The sequence below is a fragment of the Sturnira hondurensis genome, unplaced genomic scaffold, assembly GCF_014824575.4.
Source record: "Sturnira hondurensis isolate 20B ecotype Veracruz unplaced genomic scaffold, ASM1482457v3 Scaffold0003874, whole genome shotgun sequence".
Lineage (NCBI taxonomy): Eukaryota > Metazoa > Chordata > Mammalia > Chiroptera > Phyllostomidae > Sturnira > Sturnira hondurensis.
In genome coordinates, this window is record NW_028076505.1 from 831,976 (window position 1) to 851,053 (window position 19,078).

General features: G+C 44.4%; 1 protein-coding gene across 2 annotated transcripts; it reads left to right on the top strand.

Annotated features, from left to right (window-relative positions):
- The first annotated feature begins 491 nt into the window (after positions 1-491).
- On the top strand, positions 492-17,303 carry GET1 (guided entry of tail-anchored proteins factor 1). Of its 2 annotated transcripts, none has more exons than XM_037042976.1 (5): positions 492-621; positions 12,868-13,033; positions 13,821-13,888; positions 15,633-15,747; positions 17,141-17,303. In XM_037042976.1, the coding sequence occupies exons 2-5, from the start codon at positions 12,868-12,870 to the stop codon at positions 17,212-17,214; spliced, it is 423 nt and encodes a 140-aa protein (XP_036898871.1). In that variant the 5' UTR covers positions 492-621; the 3' UTR covers positions 17,215-17,303. The 2 variants fall into 2 exon arrangements, with proteins under 2 accessions (XP_036898871.1, XP_036898870.1); XM_037042975.1 differs by lacking the exon at positions 492-621 and adding an exon at positions 7,816-8,000.
- Positions 17,304-19,078: the final 1,775 nt, after the last annotated feature.

Sequence of the window (19,078 nt, forward strand, 5' to 3'; positions counted from 1 at the left end):
GACATTTTAGTATAGTTAAAACAGATTTTCCTTTCTGGAACAGATTTTCCTTGCTGTTCAGAGACACCAGATATAGCTCACGTAGAAAAACAGCCCTGGCTGGTGTTGCTCAGTGGATTGAGTGTCATCCTGTGAACCAAAGGGTCCCCAGTCTGATTCCCAGTCAGGGCACATGCCTGGGTGTCGGCCCAGGTCCCCAGTAGGGGATGCGTGCAAGAGGCAACCACACATTAATGTTTCCCTCGCTTTCCCCCTCCCTCTCCCTCTCTCTAAAAAATAAATTAAATAAAGTCTTTAAGACAAAAATAAAAACATAAGCCTTACATATTTTTATTGCTTATTGAGCCTAAGTATAATCCAGTTTCATTTTGTGACTTATGGTCTTGATTGTCACATGATTTTGCAACACCTTTCTATGGCTAGTATTGATCATATTTCATGTTGTAAAATGCCCTTTGCCCCTTTTAGTGGTGCCAGCCTATGCCATCGGCTCAGTCTAACACTGTCTGTGAAATACCATGAATTTAAGTTTGATCTAAAATTTTTTTTTCGTCATCAAAATGCACCTGTCCTGTTTGGTGACCAGTAAAGTTCTTCTCGCCGTCAATAGGACTAAGAGAAGTGAGTGATTTTAGACTCGTATACTAGTCTGTTTTACTTGTGTGCTTGTGTTGTCTACCCTCATTATTTTGGTGAACTTGTAAAACTTCCTGTGTGATGCTAGTAAGTTCATGGTGTGCGAGAGGCAGTGGGATCAGAAGGCTGCATTTGTGCCCTTTTTTCCTTTGGAAATTTCTAATACAGATCCATTAATCTATCAAATCCATTTTTCCATGGATGTGAAATGAAAAGAATAAAGTATATGAAATCATTCATTAACTGTCACAGGCTCAACCCCCACTTTAGCTCAGGCCCCCATATTTAATAGAATCTCATATCACATTTTTGGAAAAAAGTTTTAAATGGTGCATATACCATCATTATTTCATGCATAACACTCTTTTATTTTACATGATATACTAACAATTGACCGAGTACCCATAAACCCATCATCCCATCATCCGAGCTTGGACCTAGGAAACAGGTGGTTACCTAGATAAACATATGTGTCTGTCTTAAATACTTTTTAAAAATATATATTTTATTGATTATGCTATTACAGTTGTCCCATTTCTCCCCGTTATTCCCCTCTGCCTTGCACACTCCCTCACACCCACATTTCCCCCCTTTAGTTCATGTCCATGGGTTGTACATGTAAGTTCTTTGGCTTCTATATTTCCTATATTATTCTTAACCTTCCCCTGTCTATTTTCTACCTACCATTTATGCTACTTGTTCCCTGCATGTTCTCCCCATATCTGCCCCTACCATTCCCCTGTTGATAACCCTCCAGGTGATCTCCATTTCTGTGATTCCGTTCCTGTTCCAGATGTTGGTTTGCTTGTTTTAGGTTCGGTCGTCAATAGTTGTGAGTTTGTTGTTATTTTACTGTTCACAGTTTTGATCTTATTTTTCTTAGATAAGTCCCTTTAACAGTCCATATATTAAGGGCTTGGTGATGATGAACTCCTTTAACTTGTCCTTATCTGGGAAGTACTTAATCTGCCCTTTAATTCTAAATGATAGCTTTGCTGGTTAGAGCAATCTTGGATGTAGGTCCTTGCCTTTCATAAGTTCAAATACTTCTTTCCAGTGCCTTCTTGCCTATAAGGTTTCTTTTGAGAAATCAGCTGATAGTCTAATAGGAACTCCTTTGTAGGTAACTGTCTCCTTTTCTCTTGCTGCTTTTAAGATTCTCTCCTTATCTTTAATCTTGACTAATGTAATTATGATGTGCCTTGGTGTGTGCTTCTTTGGGTCCAAATTCTTTGGGACTCTCTGAGCTTCTTGGACTTCCTGGAAGTCTATTTCCTTTGCCAGACTGAGAAGTTCTCATTCATTATGTTTTCAAATAAGTTTTCAGTTTCTTGCTCTTCCTCTTCTTTTTCTGGCACCTCTATGATTCATATGTTGGAATGTTTTTAAAATTGTCCTGGAGGTTCCTAAGCCTCTCCTCATTTTTTTGAATTCTTGTTTCTTCATTCTGTTCTGGTTGAATGTTTACTTATTCCTTCTGGTCTAAACTGTTGATTTGAGTCCTGGTTTCCTTCCCTTCATTGTTGGATCCCTGTACATTTTCCTTTATTTCACTCTTTATAGCTTTCACTTTTTCCTCTATTTTGTGACCATACTCAACCAATTCTGTGAGCATCCTGATTACCAGTATTTTGAACTGTGCATCTTCCTCACTTAGTTGTATTTTTCTGGAGTTTTGGTCCATTCTTTCATTTGGGCCACATTTTTTTTTTGTCTCAGTATACCTGTGTTGTTATTCACCAGGATGGGACAACTCAGGTCTCTGTGTTGTGGCACTGTATGTGGGGTAGGGGTCCAAAAGGGAACAATGTGGCCTGCTCCGCTCTCTGCTGGCTTTCAGTTGCTTCCTCTGCTACCCACAAGCAAATTGGGCCCTTCTGGTGCTGATTCCCTGGTGAGCGGGTTTGAGTATGTTCCAAGACCCTGTGGGTGTCTCCAACAAACTCTCCTGTGAGGCTGGGAGTTTCTCCCCCCCCTGCAACCCTACAGATTTTTTCAGTCAGAGGTTTTGAGGTTTTATTTTCCTGTGCTGGAACTCTGGATTGCATGGTCTGTCTTGCTCCCCACTTCTTCCTCCCAGTTTATCTGCACGTGAATGTGGGACTGCCTGCTCTGCTGGCTGCTGCCTTGCCCACCCCAGTCCTCCAGCAGCTACCTTGCCATGAGCCCCTCCTACTGGTCTGGATGAATGTTTCTTCTTTAACTTCTTGGTTGCTGGACTTCCATACAGTTCAATTTTCTGTGAGTTCTGATTGTTTTTTGTTTTAAAATTTGTTGTTGTCTTTCTTTTGGTTGTGTGAGGAGGCACAGTGTGTCTGCCTATGCCTCCATCTTGGCTGGAAGTCCTTAAGTATTTTTTTTTAATATTTTATTTATTTATCTTTAGAGGGAAAGAGAAGGAGAGAGAAGGAGAGAAATATCAATGTGTGGTTGCCTCTCATGAGTCCCCTGCTGGTAACTGGCCCGCAACCCAGGCATGTGCCCTGACTGGGAATCAAACCTCAATGGTGTGGTTCACAGGCCCACGCTCAATCCACTGAGCTACACCAGCCAGGGCTACCTTAAGTATTTTTAAAAAATATTTCATCTGAGAGGGGAAGGGAGGGAGAAAGAGGGGGAAAGAAACATCAATGTGTGAGAGATACATTGACTGGTTGACTCTCACTTGCCCCCAACTGGGGACCTGGTCCACAAACCAGGCATGTGCTCTGACTGGAAATCCATCCAATTATCTTCTGGTTCACAGGCTGTCACTCAGTCCACTGAATCATACCAGCCAGAGCTCAAAGGTAATTTTTTAAAAAATATTTTATTTATTTATCTTTAGAGAGGAAGGGAAGGAGAAAGGAAGAGAAACATCAATGTATGGTTGCTTCTCATGCATCCCCTGCTGGGAACTGGCCTGCAACCCAGGTATGTGCCCTGACTGGGAATTGAACCGCGATCGTCTGGTTCACAGGCCCGCTCTCAATCCACTGAGCTACACCAGCCAGGGTTCTCAAAGGACATTTTTAAGAGAATGAAAAGACAAGCCACAGACTGGGAGAAAATATTTGCAAACCATATACCAGATAAAGGACTTGTATCCAGAATGAACTCAAAACTCTATCTAGTTCTAAGAGGGTAACTCAGTAAAAGAGAGGGCAAAATATTTGAACAGATACTTCATCAAGGAAGACATAAGAATGATAAGCACATGAAGGCCCACTCAATATCAGTACTCATTAGGGCAATATACATATAGGATAAAAGTCTAGTGAGATATCACTATTTACCTGTTAGAGTGACAAAAATGTAAGAGACTTACATTGGATAGGATATGGAGGAACTGGATTCAAACCCTGTTAGAATGTAAAATGGTAAACCACTTTGGGAAATAGGCCAACAGTTTCTTTAAAAGTTTTTATTTATATTATTTTTAGAGAAAATGCATCTTCAAAATGATCAATGTGATAAAAAACGAAGACTATGGAAATGGTCCAGATTAAAGGAGGCCGAAGAGACATGTCAATTAAATGCCATGCCTGACCCTAGACTGGATCTTGTACTGGAGGGAAAAATGCCACAAAGGACGTTGTTCAGTCAACTGTCAAAACTGGAACAAAAATGGCAGCTGGAAAGAAATGTCGAGTCACTGTTAACATTGCTGAGGTTGACAAATTACTGATTCTATAGGAGGACATTCTCAATGATACCCTGAATGAGGGGGAGGAAACACGACAGAGTGAACGGGCTACAATGTTAAAGTAGATGAATCTAAATAAAGGGTGTTGGGTGTTCTTGACACCATTTTTATTTTTTGCAACTTCTTTATATGAAATAATTTCTTTAAAAAGCTAGTGATAGGTAAATTTCTGACCCCAACCTCTGTGGCTTGGTTGGTTGGGCATTGTCCCTCAAAGTGAAAGGTTGCCATTTTTTTCTGTGTCAGGACACATGTGTCCTGGGCTGCAGGTTTGTTCTGTGGTCGGGCTGTGAGAGGCAACCCATCATGTTTCTCTCGAACATTGATGTTTTTCTCTTTCTCTCTCCCTTCCCCTTTCTCTAAAAATAAAATCTTAGAAGTAAATTTCTGGACATGGTACAGAGCTTGTAAAAATTGGAAGTTTATTTTTATTTTAAAAAATATTTATTTACTTATTTTTAGAGGACAAGGGAGAGAGAGAGGGAGAGAAACATCAATGTGTGGTTGCCTCTTGCTCGCCCCCCACCCCCTGCCTACAGGGGACCTGGCTGGCAATTCAGGCATGTGCCCTGACTGGGAACCAAATTGGTGACCCTTTGATTCACAGGCCAGCGCTCAATCCACTGAGCCATACCAGCCAGGGCAAAATTTGAGATTTAAATGAAATCAGTTGCACTCATAACAATAAGATTAATTTTGAAACTACTGAATTTTGCATATCCAGAAGGCTTAGCATAACAGAGACTGAAATAAAAATACTTTAAAGGTTATTTGGTTCTGGCAATTAAAAAATTAAATTTACATAACATGCAGTTAACCATTTTAAGGGTGCAATCCAGAGGCATTTAGTATATTCTGAGTGTTCGACAACTATCTAGCAAAATTAATAGTGCTGCCTGATAATTTAACATTTGAATTTAAAATTTTTGCATATTTTTAACAAGTTAAAAAGCAAAGCAAAATAGTTGAAATGACATTGCATTTTTCTTTCTGACTAGCTCCTCACACATACACACATACAATGCACACGTGTGCCCACTAAAGAAATGCTTGAATATTCAGCTATGCTAGAACACGATTTTCCAAGAGACCCTCAAACTTCATTCCATGTTAGCTGTCCTGGGTCCTCAAACAGGCTGCCAACATATAGGACAGATCCAGTGACAGCTAATGAGCGATACGAAGGCTATAACATTTGTGCACTCCAGGCAGCTGCCTGATTTTCCACTCACCGAAACAAACACTGCAGATTTTACTTAATTCACTCCGAAAGGTGGTTAGTCTGCTCTTTGGCTCAACACTCCTCTTCCTCCTCCTCCTCATTTGTACTTGGTAAAATCAAGTGGGCAAAGCAAAGGATAGGTAAATTCAGTTCCCACTAAATTGTTTCTTCTGTTTTTTCACCCTGATTTTATAGTTTTGGGAATAGCTGAGGCCATCTTGTTTCACCTTGTATTTCAGTGCTGCCTCTGGGTGTGTCTCTCTTGAAAAGAATCCACTCTGTGTTGGCTGCCCTCAGTAACAGACCATAAGTCTCTCAATTCTCTCTCTCCCTCTCTCTCTTACATCCTCACCCGAGAACATATTTTCATTATTTTAAAGAGAGAGGGAGGGAGAGAAGCATCAGTTGGTTGCCTCCCTTAACCATCCAGATCAGGAATCATATGCACAGACCTGGGATCAAGCCCGCAACCTAGGTATGTGCCCCGACTGGGACTCAAACCCTCAATCCTTTGGTAACAGGACGATGCTCCAACTGCCTGAGCCATGATGGCCAGGGTAACTCATTCAGTTCTGAGCACATCTCTGGTTACTAGATCCAGACTGAGTCCTATTGAGACACCTTGGCTTTATATTTTCTTTCCACATGTGAGTGGAAGAATTCAGCCTTCCACTGTGAGTGCTTTTTGAGACACCCAGTGAAGCAATAGGAGAGCGCTGCGTTATTCAAGCTGGGTTGCACCTGAGGGCCAGATCAGTGCTGCACAGTCAGGGACTTTTCTCCGGTGTTTATTTTTATTTTTATTTTTTTATTTTTGTGGAAGTCAAATCCTTGCCTCATAAGGATCTGGTGGTACTCCTCCTGTGGGTATGCAGTAGTGGGGTGGGGTATGTGGTGGAGGTGGGGAACAGCTGAAACTCCTGTTTAACCTGGAAGGCAGAAACAGAGAAGCTGCCATCACTTTCCATGAGGTTGTTTCTCCCTATAAATTCTAAATCTCTAGTGAGTAGAGAAGTCAGTAGCCAGGCTGCAGCCATGAATGGTCCAGCTGGAGCGGAGGGCTGTGGAGAGGAGGCAGGCTCCAAGCCTGTCTTTTGTTGCGGTCAGCTCGGCATCATCTACCAGCCAAGATGTGTTTTCATGGAAAGAATTGACCACTATTAAGTAGCTCCACTTCAGATGTTTTTTTGAAACAGAAATGTGTAGAACCATAGTTCTGTGATTCATTTCAATTAGGTTTTCGTTCTCTGACTCCAACCACAGCAGAAGTAGCTAGATATCTTTTATGTGCTACATATACATGTGAATTGGGATTATTTTGCTGTGATACCTCATCTCCAGCTAAATGTAGGTTAACTAGTTTATTACAAGCTCACTGTAAACAGTGCTTTTTAATTAATATTTATTTTTCAGGTGTGCAGTTTTGGAAATTGTTAGAATTTTTGTAGTGTTTAGTTTTGACATGTAAAAATACATTTTACATATATTTACAAAACATTTGCTTTTACAAATATCTGCTACTACAATCATCGTAGTTTTCTCTTTCTAGAAAGGTTTACTTTATTTTTAATCCTCACCAGAGGGCATATTTTAATTGCTTTTACAGGCAGAGAGGACAAGAGACAAACATTGGTGTGAGAGAGAAGTATCAGTTGGTTGCCTCCCTTACACACCTGGACTAGGGAATGAGCTCATAACCCAGGCATGTGTCCTGATAGGGTATCATGAACCCACAATCTTTTTCTTATTGAAGGACACTCAAATCAACTGAGTCACACTGGCCAGAGCTGGAAAGGTTTATTTTTATTTCATTTATTTTTTTTTAAACTTTTAAAAATATTTTATTTATTTTTAGAGAGGAGAAGGGAGGGAGGGAGAGAAACATCAATGTATGGTGCCTCTTGTGAGCCTCTACTGGGCTCACAACCCAGGCACGTGCTGGAATCGTCCTGGTGACCCTCCGGTTCGCAGGCTGGCGCTCCAGAGCCCCACAGCTGGGGCAAAGTGTAAAGGTCCACCGAGATTTAGTTTAAATAAAAGTGAGTCAATTTAACTAAAGTATTAATTACATAATAACACGGGCGATTTGCAAATACACACAAATTAGGGACAGTACTGGCCTAATCACCAGAGTTTGGAAAACAGGTCACGCGGGAGTAGTGGAAACCGGTAAAGGAAGGCTACGGAAGCCCGGAAGGCCAAGGAGGAAGCGTTGGCCGGGACCGACTGGAAAAGACCGCCCACTTCCTTGTTGGCTCCTCGGGCTAGGCCTCACTGCGCAGGCGTGAGCGCTAGTGCGGGCGTGGTCCCCATGGAGCTTTGGTAGTGGAGCCCGTGCGTCTGGGAGAGTCAGGAATGAACGCTGCGGAGGCCGACCGCTGGGCGTGGCTGCTGGTACTCAGCTTTGTGTTTGGGTGCAATGTCCTCAGGATCCTCCTCCCGTCTTTCTCCTCCTTCGTAAGTGGCCTGGCAAGGGTCTTGAACCGGCTGCGTGAGGGCTGCATTGGGCCCCCAGAAATGTCTTGGTTGAGACCTTCTCTGTTTTAAGAAATACATGCATACATGCGTAGATGAATATAAATAAAAGATAAGAAAGAAATATCTGGTAACACTTGGCCACTTTTTGGGGAGTGGGAGTTCATCGTGCCCCGCTGTAATGCAAGCTCGTTTCTGTTATTTCTTGGTCTCTGGAGGCATCCCGCAGCCCATAGGGGGACAGTGCCTGGAACAGCTCGGTGTCCAGTGTTTGCTGGAGGCCTCGGCCTTTCTCGCGGGGAGTAGCTGTGGCAGGTCCCGAGGAGACGGATCTTAGGGTGCAGAGCCTTCACTCTGGGGGATGGGGCGAGGTAGTTGACAATGACGACCGAGAATCCCAGTATTATGTGATACTTCACTCAAGAGGGCAATGGGCGCTGGGGAGCATTGTCTCAGCAGGGCGTTTTGCCAAGGCCAGAGTACACTTCCTCGTGTCCAGCTGTCACACTGGAGGTGAGAGGTGAGAGGTGGGTGTCATCCCATCTTCCTTTACTTCCCAAAGGAGTCTGATTCAGAAAGTCATGCAGCTAGTGGCTGTTGGATTGGAAGTTTGACCCTTGGTTCGTGATTTTTTATAGTTCTGCTCCTCTGCCTACTGGAGCATGAATAGGGGGTCCCTGGCAAATTTGATTGGAAAGGTAGGGGTGTGTGGGAGGGGGGAGGGCGAGAAACACAGGGAGCTGTTCCCCCAGGTAGAACATCCTCTGCGTGCCCACAATGTAAATGAGAGGCTGTCTGACTCAGATGGAGACCTCAGAGATTGGGTGCCTGGATTGCAGCAGCATTCTGGGCAACTCAGTTCTCCCTGCTTTTCTCTCCTGATATAAATTCCTGGTGGTGGTGGTTATTTAAGACTAGGCAGGATTTCTACTTCTTTATGTTTTGTTCTATCAGTGTTCATTGAGTGCCTTTTGGTGCAAAGCTCTGTTCTAGGGCCTTACAACACCTATTGTTCTGAGGCATAGAGACTTCTCTTAGGCCTGCATCTCCCCCTTCAGAATCTTTCCTGGTGCTGCCTAGTCTTTAAGATGATGTCCCAAGTCCTTAGTGTTAGGCTGGTCGGTGATGCGGGCTGTAAAAGAATTTACAAAGAGAAGAAAGTGTAGAGAGTAAAGATTTTATTTACTCTGCAAGAAAGGACAGGGGCCTGGTGTGGAGAGATACACCAGCACAGGGGTGGGGGCTTTGAGCTTTTATTGGAGTATGATTGTATTTAAAAAGAGTGGCGTTTGCTATTGTGTGGCCCTTGGGCTATTGAGGGCTTTGTAAAGAGAGACTGCAGTTTTTTTCAGTGTTATCTTCTGCCTGTGGCTGTAGGTTAGTCACATTACTTTCCAGTCGTTTTCAGCCCTGGGGACAGAAGCTCAGAAGAGTAAAATGGCAGTTACGTGTTAAACAGGGTCACAGGCCTGCTCAGCAAATGGCGGTGACTTTATCCTTTCATTTAGAATTGCATAAAAGACCATCGAAGAGCCTGCTCCTGGCCATCTTCTTTTGTAAAAATTTTATGTATATCTAAAATTTGCCATTTTAACCCCTTTTAAGTGCACAGGTTAGTGGCATTAAGTACATTCATCTCATTGGGCAGCTGCCACCACCATCCATCTCCAGAAAGTTCTCATCTTCCTAAACTGAAACTCTGCATCGCTGAACACTAACTCCCCATCCTTCCTCTTGGCAGTAAAGTTTTTATTTACTCTGCAAGAAAGTCTCCATTCCACTTGCTGGCTCTATGAATTTGACTACTGTACCTCATATGAGTGGAATCATGGCGTTGGTCCTTTTGTCACTGGCTCATTTCACTTAGCAAAATGTCTTTAGGGTTCACTCTGGTTGTAGCACGTGTTTGGACTGCATTCCTTCTTTAGGGCTGAATATTAGGTCCTTTGTGTGTATGTACTACATTTTGTTTACCTGTTCATCTTTCGATGGACATTTGGGCACCTTTTGGCTCTTGTGAATAGACTAGACTCTAGCAGGCATGTCCAATCTTTTGGCATCCCTGGGCCATGCTGGAAGAAGAAGAGTTGATTTGGGCCACACTTTAAATACATTGTGACATGTAATCACAAAACAGTCCCAGTGTTTTAAGTAAATTTACCATTTTATTGTTGGGCTGTATTTACAGCCATCCTGGGCTGCATGCAGCCCATGGCCCACAGGTTTGACACCCCTTTTAGAGCATTGGTATACAGATATCTGTGCAAGTATGTTTTCACTTTTTTTGGTAACTACTTGGAAGTGGAATTGCTGGATCATAGGGTAATTTCATATTTAATTTTTTTGAGAAACTAACATACTATTTTTCACAGCAGCTGTACCATTGACTTCTTACCAGCTTTGCTTTGCACAAGAGTTGCAATTTCTCCACATTCTCCAACACTTGTCACTTTAGGTTGTCGCTTTGATAATAGCCATCCTACTAGATGCAAAGTGGTATATCATTGTGGTTTTCATTTGCATTGTTCCTAATGATTAGTGATGTGGAACATCATATCATGTTCCTCTTAGCCATTTGTTCTTCAGAGAAATATGTATTCAAGTTCTTTGCCCATTTTTAAATTAGGCACTAAGAGCTGGCCCCCAGGGGAAGGGCACCCTCTGTAGGCCCACAGCAGCGGTGAGGGGCTATTTCCCTGCCCCCTGAATTAGGAGTTCTTTATATGTACTGGCGACTAATATATGATTTACAGTCTTGTCTTCCATTTCATTTGTTTCCTCTCCATCTTTCTTGCAGCATCACCTCCATTTTCCTATGTACCCCATCCCATTTCACTTCATGTTGGAGCCGCTTGCAACTAATCTCACTGCTCAGAGGCTATGCTTTATATCCCCCTCTGCGTTGTTGGTAATTTCTCACTAGCCAAAAGCGAAGCTGGAGTCTGTCTTTGGAGTTTGCTAGGAGCTAGAAATAAGATCTGTCATCATCTCAGTCTCCTTCACCAAGCCTACAAGAGGTTAGACAGTCACAAGAGGTTATGGCTACAGTCTAGACATGGGGGCTCTTGTGCCTTGTGAGTGTGGCTGTTCATGACGAAAGAGGATTGCATTTGACCTTGGACCAGTGTCACATCCTGTGTTTCTTCTTACGGGCTGTAGATGCTTTCTAACTTCACACCAGTTAGCTTTCTTAAACCTGCCCCCCGTGGCTGAAGCACTCTTTGTCGGGCTTATTAGCCAGGGTCAAATAAATTATGTAAGGCAGAGTACAGCGCCCATTGTTGGTGTTCAAAACAGGGACGAGTAATAACGTGGTCTGTTGTGCCTGCGCACAGGGTTTGTGCTGAGGGTTGGTGAAAACCTGTGAGGAATGCCTTGGTTCCTTGGAGGTAAAATGCTTCTCCTTCAGTACCGATAGAGGTGGTGCACCGGGCTGCAGGCCCAAGTAGAAAGCCTCCCTAAGAAAAAGGGTTCATGGGGAGGAGCCACCCCCTGTACTTCAGACTGCGACCTTCTCCCAGTGCTTCTGACGTTTTCTGTCCAGCCGGAAGCAAGGGAGGCCTGCACCGTCCCCCTGCGCCCCCACCCCCGGCTGGGCAGCGGGCTGGGCTCTGGGCCTGAGGCCCTTGAGGATACTAGAACCGGGAATCCTCTGCCCAGCTAAATCTTGCAATATCCCTGGAGAGGATTTCAGCCAAATACCGGGGTGTGGTGCGTGCTTGGGTAAGGACACCCCAGTCCCTGGTGTTGACTTGGAATTTTCCCGAGAGGTCTTTCTTCTTTCCCTTTAGGCTGGTCTCAGGACACACGGATGACAGAGCCTTGATCATTTCGTAGGCAATCCAGGACTTTTTTAGTCAAAGGAGGCCTGGGTGGAGGGGGGTGGGGGTGGGAATAAGGGCTGTCTATCTGGGCAGCGTTCTGTGGAGTGTAGGAGGCACACTGCGCAGGCGCCCCAGGACTGGCGTGGCAGAGGGCTGGGAGGGGCTCCATGTGCAGCATGCACTGCGCAGGCGCCCCAGAACTGCCACGGTGGAGGGTGGGGGTGAGGGTTTTAGCGAGCCGCACATACTGCGCAGGCGCGTCAGGCCTGGCGGCGCGAAAAGTTACTCCTGTTATTCTCATTTTCAGTTTATTTGATAAATCCCTTATAATTACTCTCCCACCCCCACCCCTTCCCGAGGGTGGATGCCCTCCTGCCCCACTTGGGCTCTGATACCGTGTTGGACTGGGTACCCTCCTCTTAACGCACATGCGACCCTCACTCTGCTCAGGACCTGACTCCGTGTCAGGCTGCCCTTTCTTGGAGAGCCCCGTATCACTGCGCTCGGCTCTGACCGCCCTCCTGCCCCTCCTTCCTCGCCAGACACAACAAGTGTCCCTGTACGAGAAGGGCCTCCTCACTGTACTAGAGCTCTGCATCCTTATCGCTGGCACTCTTACCCCCTTCCTGCTCTGCCTACCTAATTTAGGACTGAATTCTTCAGGGAGGGAAGAAGAAGCAAGGCCTGTATACTTGAATGACAGCTCTGGGGTTATTCAGCTCTGGAAACAGTTTTTATTTTATAATTACAATTTTACAGTTATAGTGAAAGATTCGTACATTTGTACCGTAGCAACCCATTGGCATGTCTGCAAAAGAAAAAAATGTAATGTGAATAGTGATTCAAATGGGAGCGAGTTTTTGTGGTTTTAGGAAGCAGGACCAGGACGAGGCAGCAGAGGCTGGCTATTTAGGTAAAGGGCGGCTTGTCCAGTTGAGGGGGGCAGCAGGTAGGGTGGTGCAGGAGGGGAGGGGGACTGTTACCCCCAGTGGGAAGGCTCTGACGCCAGCTGTCCTCTCCACCAGATGTCCAGGGTGCTGCAGAAGGGTGCAGAGCAGGAGGCTCAGATGAGAGCAGAGATCCAGGACATGAAGCAAGAGCTCTCCACTGTCAACATGATGGACGAGTTCGCCAGATACGCCAGGCTGGAGAGAAAGATCAACAAGATGACAGATAAGCTCAAAACTCATGGTACTGTTCTCAGCTGTGGTTTGGAAAGCTTCATAAGAGCCAATTCGTAGAGAAGTCTCTGTAAAGATTTGTAGAATATATGCACTGATTCCTGGATGTTCTAAATGTTGATGTAAACTTTTAAGTTGTCTAGAAGAAACCCAATAATAATTACTTTTTCTTTGCTTGCTGGCGAACCTTTGCTTTCCAAACACACAAACATCCAGGAGACTCCTAGAATTTCTTTAGAGCCAGTGTGTTGGGTTATCATTTTCATATTCAACACTTTTCTGAGAGAAGCCTAGAAAAAAATCACCAAGTGGACTCTCAGGAGCTTTCTTGTTCCACGGTCTCAAAGTGCCTCCTTCTCTGAGAGCAGACTTGGGCTAGGGCTCAGGTCTTACTCATTTTTGCATTTGCTACTGTCCCTAACAGTCTGCTGTGATGAAGATGGTTTTCACGGGGCAGGTTGTGTGCTGAGCGTGTGCACAGTGAGGGAGCCGTCTCCATGGCTAGTAAAACACACAGAGGGGCCTGCCCAGGCCCGAGGCAGACGAGACTCCCTGAGTGGGCTAGTGTACAGTGTAGACGGGGAATCAGGGGAGAATATTTAGTCCTCTTGCTAAGTATGTTGTAAAAAGAATTTCTGATTTAGGTGAATAGCTTTAAGGCTGACTTAAGACATTCTATTTTATATTTACATATGTAATTAGAAAATATTTTGTGAGGAAATAACATTTCTGTGTACTTGAATATTTTCTTCCCTTTTAGGACTGATGTAATTGTTTCATCCTGTTTTTCCTTTCAGTGAAATCACGGACAGCTCAGTTGGCCAAGATAAAGTGGGTTATGAGTGTTGCTTTCTACATACTGCAAGTAAGTGTCCTCTTGTGCCACTGGGATCATTCAAGTTGGTGATGGACTTTGTTCCAGAACCATTCAGCCCCTGGAATCCAGGTCTGGGAGTTCAGGTTTTTCCACCTTCGGCTGCTCTGCTGTGCGGCTAGCACGTCCCTCTGAACAGCATGTGGGTTTGTGAGTTAGACTAAGAGAAAGCCTTTCTCTGGGCCGGAACTGCTAGGTATGGGGTGTAGGAAGTACCAGGTGCACTGGTCCCGAGGCACTGTAACTCATGTGACAGGGGTTTCTCAGGGACTGGAATGGAGTTGGAGGCCCTCTTTTAGGTCTCCTCATTTGAGTGGGTATTGAGGGAATGCTTCTAGGGAACGGAAGGAGGGGACACACTGCTTCTCCACCCACTGTGAACGCTGACGGTGGGTCCCGTGCACGTGGATGCCAGCACTGGACTGTGGGTGGGGTCTTTGATGCGTAAGGTCACATTTGTCACTGATGAGGTGTATTTATCACAGCTTGGCTACTTGAAGGAGATAGTCAATGTGAAAAGAACACCTGTGTTGTGGGAGACCTTGGTTAATTTATCAGCTAATTTAACAGTGTGTACAGTGGACCCTTGAACAACATGGGCTTGAACTACACAGGTCCACTTATATGTGGATTTTGAAAAAATACATATATTGGAAAAATTTTTGGAGATTTCAGACAATTTGACCAAAAAAGCCCTGACTGGTATGGCACAGTTGGGCGTTGTCCTGTAAACCAAAAGGTTGCTGGTTCGATTTCCAGTCAGGGCACATGCCTGGATTGAAGGCCAGGTCCTGATTGGGGCACATAGGAGAGGCAACCAACCAATCTCTCACATTAATGTTTCTTCCTTCCTTCCTTTCTTCTCCTTTTCCCTCCCTTCCTCTCGCTCTAAAAATAAATAAATAAAATCTTCAAAAAACCCTTGTAGCCTAGAAATATCAAAAATGTTGAGAAAAAGGTATGTCATGAATGCATAAAGTATATGCATGTATTTTCTCTTATGATTTTCTTTTTTAAAAAAAATATTTTATTTATTTATTTTCAGACAGAGGGGAAGGGAAGGAGAGAGGGAGAGAAATATCAATGTGTGGTTGCCTCTCATGTGTCCCCCGCTGGGAACTGGCCAGCAGCCCAGGCATGTGCCCTGACTGGGAATCGAACCGTGATCGTGTGGTTTGCAGGCCCACGCTCAATCCACTGAGCTACACCAGCCAGGGCATGATTTTCTTAATAATGTTTCTTCAGCTCACTTTATTGTAAGAACACAATATAACATATATGTTGTTTATGTTATTGGTAAGGCTTCCAGTCAACAGTAGGCTACTAGTGCTTACATTTTGGGCAAGTCAGAAGTTACACTGGGAGGTTTTTTTTTTTAACTTCATTCATTTATCTTTAGAGGGGAAGGGAAGGAGAGAAGGAGAGAGATATCAGTGTGTGGTTGCCTCTCATGTGTCCCCCGCTGGAAACCGGCCTGCGCTCAGTCCACTGAGCTACACCAGCCAGGGCTACACTGTGAGTTTTGACTGTGGGGTTGGTGCCCCTAACTCCTGTGTTGTTCAGGAGTCAACTGTATATGTGATCGGTAGCCGTTGGCTACAAAGACTGGATTGACAGGGCTTGAGGGCGTCGATTGGAGAGTTTCCTTAGTTTGTTTCCATATTTCCTCATCTTTCTGTGATGACTGGTTGCATGACTGGCAGATCATGTCCACCCACCAGCAGTGTCTTTGCAGGCTGCCCTGATGGTCTCCCTCATTTGGAAGTATTATTCTGTTCCTGTGGCCGTGGTGCCGAGTAAATGGATAACTCCGCTAGACCGCCTGGTAGCATTTCCCACTAGAGTAGCAGGTAAGAGTTTTCTGGAAAACACAGTGGAAGAATATGGAGAGACATATGAGGAGGTGTGTGGTGGAAGATTAAGGCAGCCTGACTTCGTCCACATCATCCATTTCACCAGGGAGCAGTGCTTTGGTCTCAGCCTCGCAAGGTTGCAGCGAGGAAGTGGAGGCCTAAGAGGGGTCACTTGTCTGGTGTCACCAGAGTGTTAAATCACAGAGCCAGAATCAGCTCACGTCTGCTTCTGGAGTCTAAGCCCAACGCCTGCAGTCTAGGAGCTCGTTCAGTCAAGCCCTAAGTCCGCTCCCAGATTCTGTGACCTCTGGTCAGCTCCTGTGCATGGCGAGAGCATTTATGGCTCTCGGTATTTCATTTTGAAAGATAATTTCTTTTGGATGTTAAAAGTAGTATGTGTCGTTGTGGAGTGACTACAAATATAAGACCAATAAAAAAAGATTTTTTTCTATTTTTTTTTATACAGGGGTAGGCAAAAGTAGGCTTACAGTTGTGAGTATGTGAAACACAGTTTATTCTTGTATTTTATTTATTCTTGTATTATTATTTATTCTTGTATCATATATTTTTCCGTATGAACAACTGTACACCTACTTTTGCCCACCCATGTGTAGTTACAGGTGTCCGATTTTTTGTCCCTTATTACTGTATATTGTAAGCCTTCCCCCATATCAGTACACTTCCATCTATTAAGAAATTCTGAATAGTTGTTCTTTTTGTGGATGTGTCATAATTTACCGAGTTCCCTGCGAAAGGATATTTGTTGAGAGCCTGATTTCTTCTCCCAAGAATAATGCCGCTGCCCATGTCCTTGTTAGCCGATCTTTGGCTGTGACTTGTGATGCTGGGGGTGAATTACTGCAGTGATGGTTTCAAAGGTTCCCAAATTAGCCACACCCTCTCCCAATCCCCACCCCCACCCCGTTTACTCACCACTCGGCCTTGGGGGCAGTGCCAGGGGCAGGGGGCCACCCTTCCAGGCAGCCAGTGGGCCACTGGCCACTCCTGCAGCCTATCTTCCTGCCTCTCGTTTACCAGTGGGACAGGAATGGTGTGGGTAAACACGCTTCATTTATAAAGGTTTTTTGAGAAAGGAAAATGAAATGGTCTCAGAGGGGTCTTACAGCCTGTTAATATCATAAGTAATAAAGCACATTTCTCGGGCAGGGAGGAGGAATTGGAACCAGTGCTCATTGGGTAATTCCTGCCTAGTAAAGAAGGCAGCCCTGTGAAGGAAGTGTAACCCACAAAATACAAACTTGGCCTTAGCCCAGCACTGCCCAAAGATAGTGGAACTACTCTTAATTCCGCTCAGTTAAAGGCAGCAGAGGCAGGGAGTGTGGGCAGAACTCGGGGAGTGCTTTCTTATGTTGGATTTCTTCATTTTTAGGTGGTGTCGGGATCACCTGTTGGATTTTAGTCTGCAACAAAGTTGTGGCTATTGTGCTTCACCCTTTCAGCTGAAAAGGAAGACGAATACAGCTGTGATACTTTTAAAAATGGATTTTCGGTTAAAAATCTGGCTTAACTGTTTTATTGATTTGCTTTTTTTTTTTTATGAAACAAAAACACACAGTTTAGTTCTTCTGTCGAATATGCTTGCTCTTGGACTTTATGTGAGATTCTTTTAAGAATTGCGACATGTACACTCGTCGCTGAGCCAGCTTAGTAGCAGATCCGTGGTAAGAAATACACGGCGTTACGGGCAGCCCCACGTTGCTACTCGTGATTTGCAGTCTTGGCATGTTTTAAAGGTCACACTGCCAACTGGAAAGTCACTCTTTCCTAGTAACTGAAGTACTTGGAAGACTTCGTGTTATTTTTTGACCCGGGTTAGAAAGCAACTTATTTAATGTCACTGGTAGGATTTGAAAGCGTGTTTTTTATGTCATGCAGCGCAGCTGAAAGAATGACACTAATCACAAAGCCTGCGCTTCTCCTCTGGTTGGAGTGTCCCCGGCTGAGCAGGCCTTTGGAGAGCACGGTCTACTTATTTGATGCTGTTAAGTCTTCATTTCCGGGTTTTATAATTGTATTCATGAAACCATAATGCATTGTTTTGTGTTTGGTTTGTGCGTTTTGTATTTAAAGCATTTCAAATGAAGTGTATTTTATAAGCATTTAATATTTATATTTCATAGAATGGAACAAAGTTAAACAAACAAACTAGGAAACCTGATGAATTAATTCATGGGTACATGTTTGACCCATAAAGTATAATTCTGCTAAACACTTTTAAAAACCCTTTATCCTAATTAAAATCCATGCAAGTGCCTGTGTGACTTCCTTCTTTAAAGATCACGCTTGGCCCTGGCTGGTGTAGCTCAGTGGACTGAGCGCGGGCCTGCGAACCAGCGGTTCAGTTCCCAGTCAGGGCACATGCCTGGGTTGCAGGCCAGTTCCCAGCAAGGGATGCACGAGAGGCAACCAGACATTGGTATTTCTCTCCCTCTCTCCTTCCCTTCCCCTCTGAAGATAAATAAATAAAATCTTAAAAAAATAATAAAGATCATGTTTGTATTCATGTGTCCCCAACAATCCAGCAAGGGGCTCTCTGATTCCTGCTGATCATGCTGTGAAAAGACACCGTGCTGTGTTACTTCACTTTGTCATCGAGGAGTGGGTTTCTGGTTGCCCTGATCACTCATGCGGGCGCAGTAGCAAGTTGACATGGCTCCAAGAAAGGAGGCAGGACAGGGAACAGAGCGCGTTTCTAGCAGATGGCCTCATGAGGACTCAGTCCCCACTCGGGGCACATCCTGGCCACAAGGGATGCGAAGCCAACCTGGGAGGCAGATGGGGGTAGCACAAGGAAGGTGCAGGGTCTGGCGCCCTTTTGCAGTGAGCTGCAGGCATCACGGGGGGGCTGCGCAGTCAGCACTCGGGCGACCGTGTGCACGTGCCCGGGGACGTCCCTGGAACACTGATCTGGTAAAGTCTCCCTGACGAGACCCTCGTTTGTCTCCTAACGATGTATTCTTTCAGTTAATACTGCAGTCTTGACAGATCTCACTGAGGCTAGAGGAAAAGATTTATAGTTCACAGCTGTCAGTACTTTCTATATACATTAGTAGTTAATGAAGAGTATGGTCAATAGGGGAAATTTAAATGTCTGTCATATTTCACATCATTGTGGTTTTTCAAAAACGATTTGTTTTTAAATAGATGAACAAATGTGGTACTGAATTCAAGAGGTACAGAAAGGGATGAAATGAAAAGTACCTTTTTCTGACCCTTTTACTGATACGTTCCCCAACTTTTCAGTTTTCCACTGTTACCAGTTTCTTAGATTTTTTCTGATGATATTCCATACAGTTATGGGTATTGA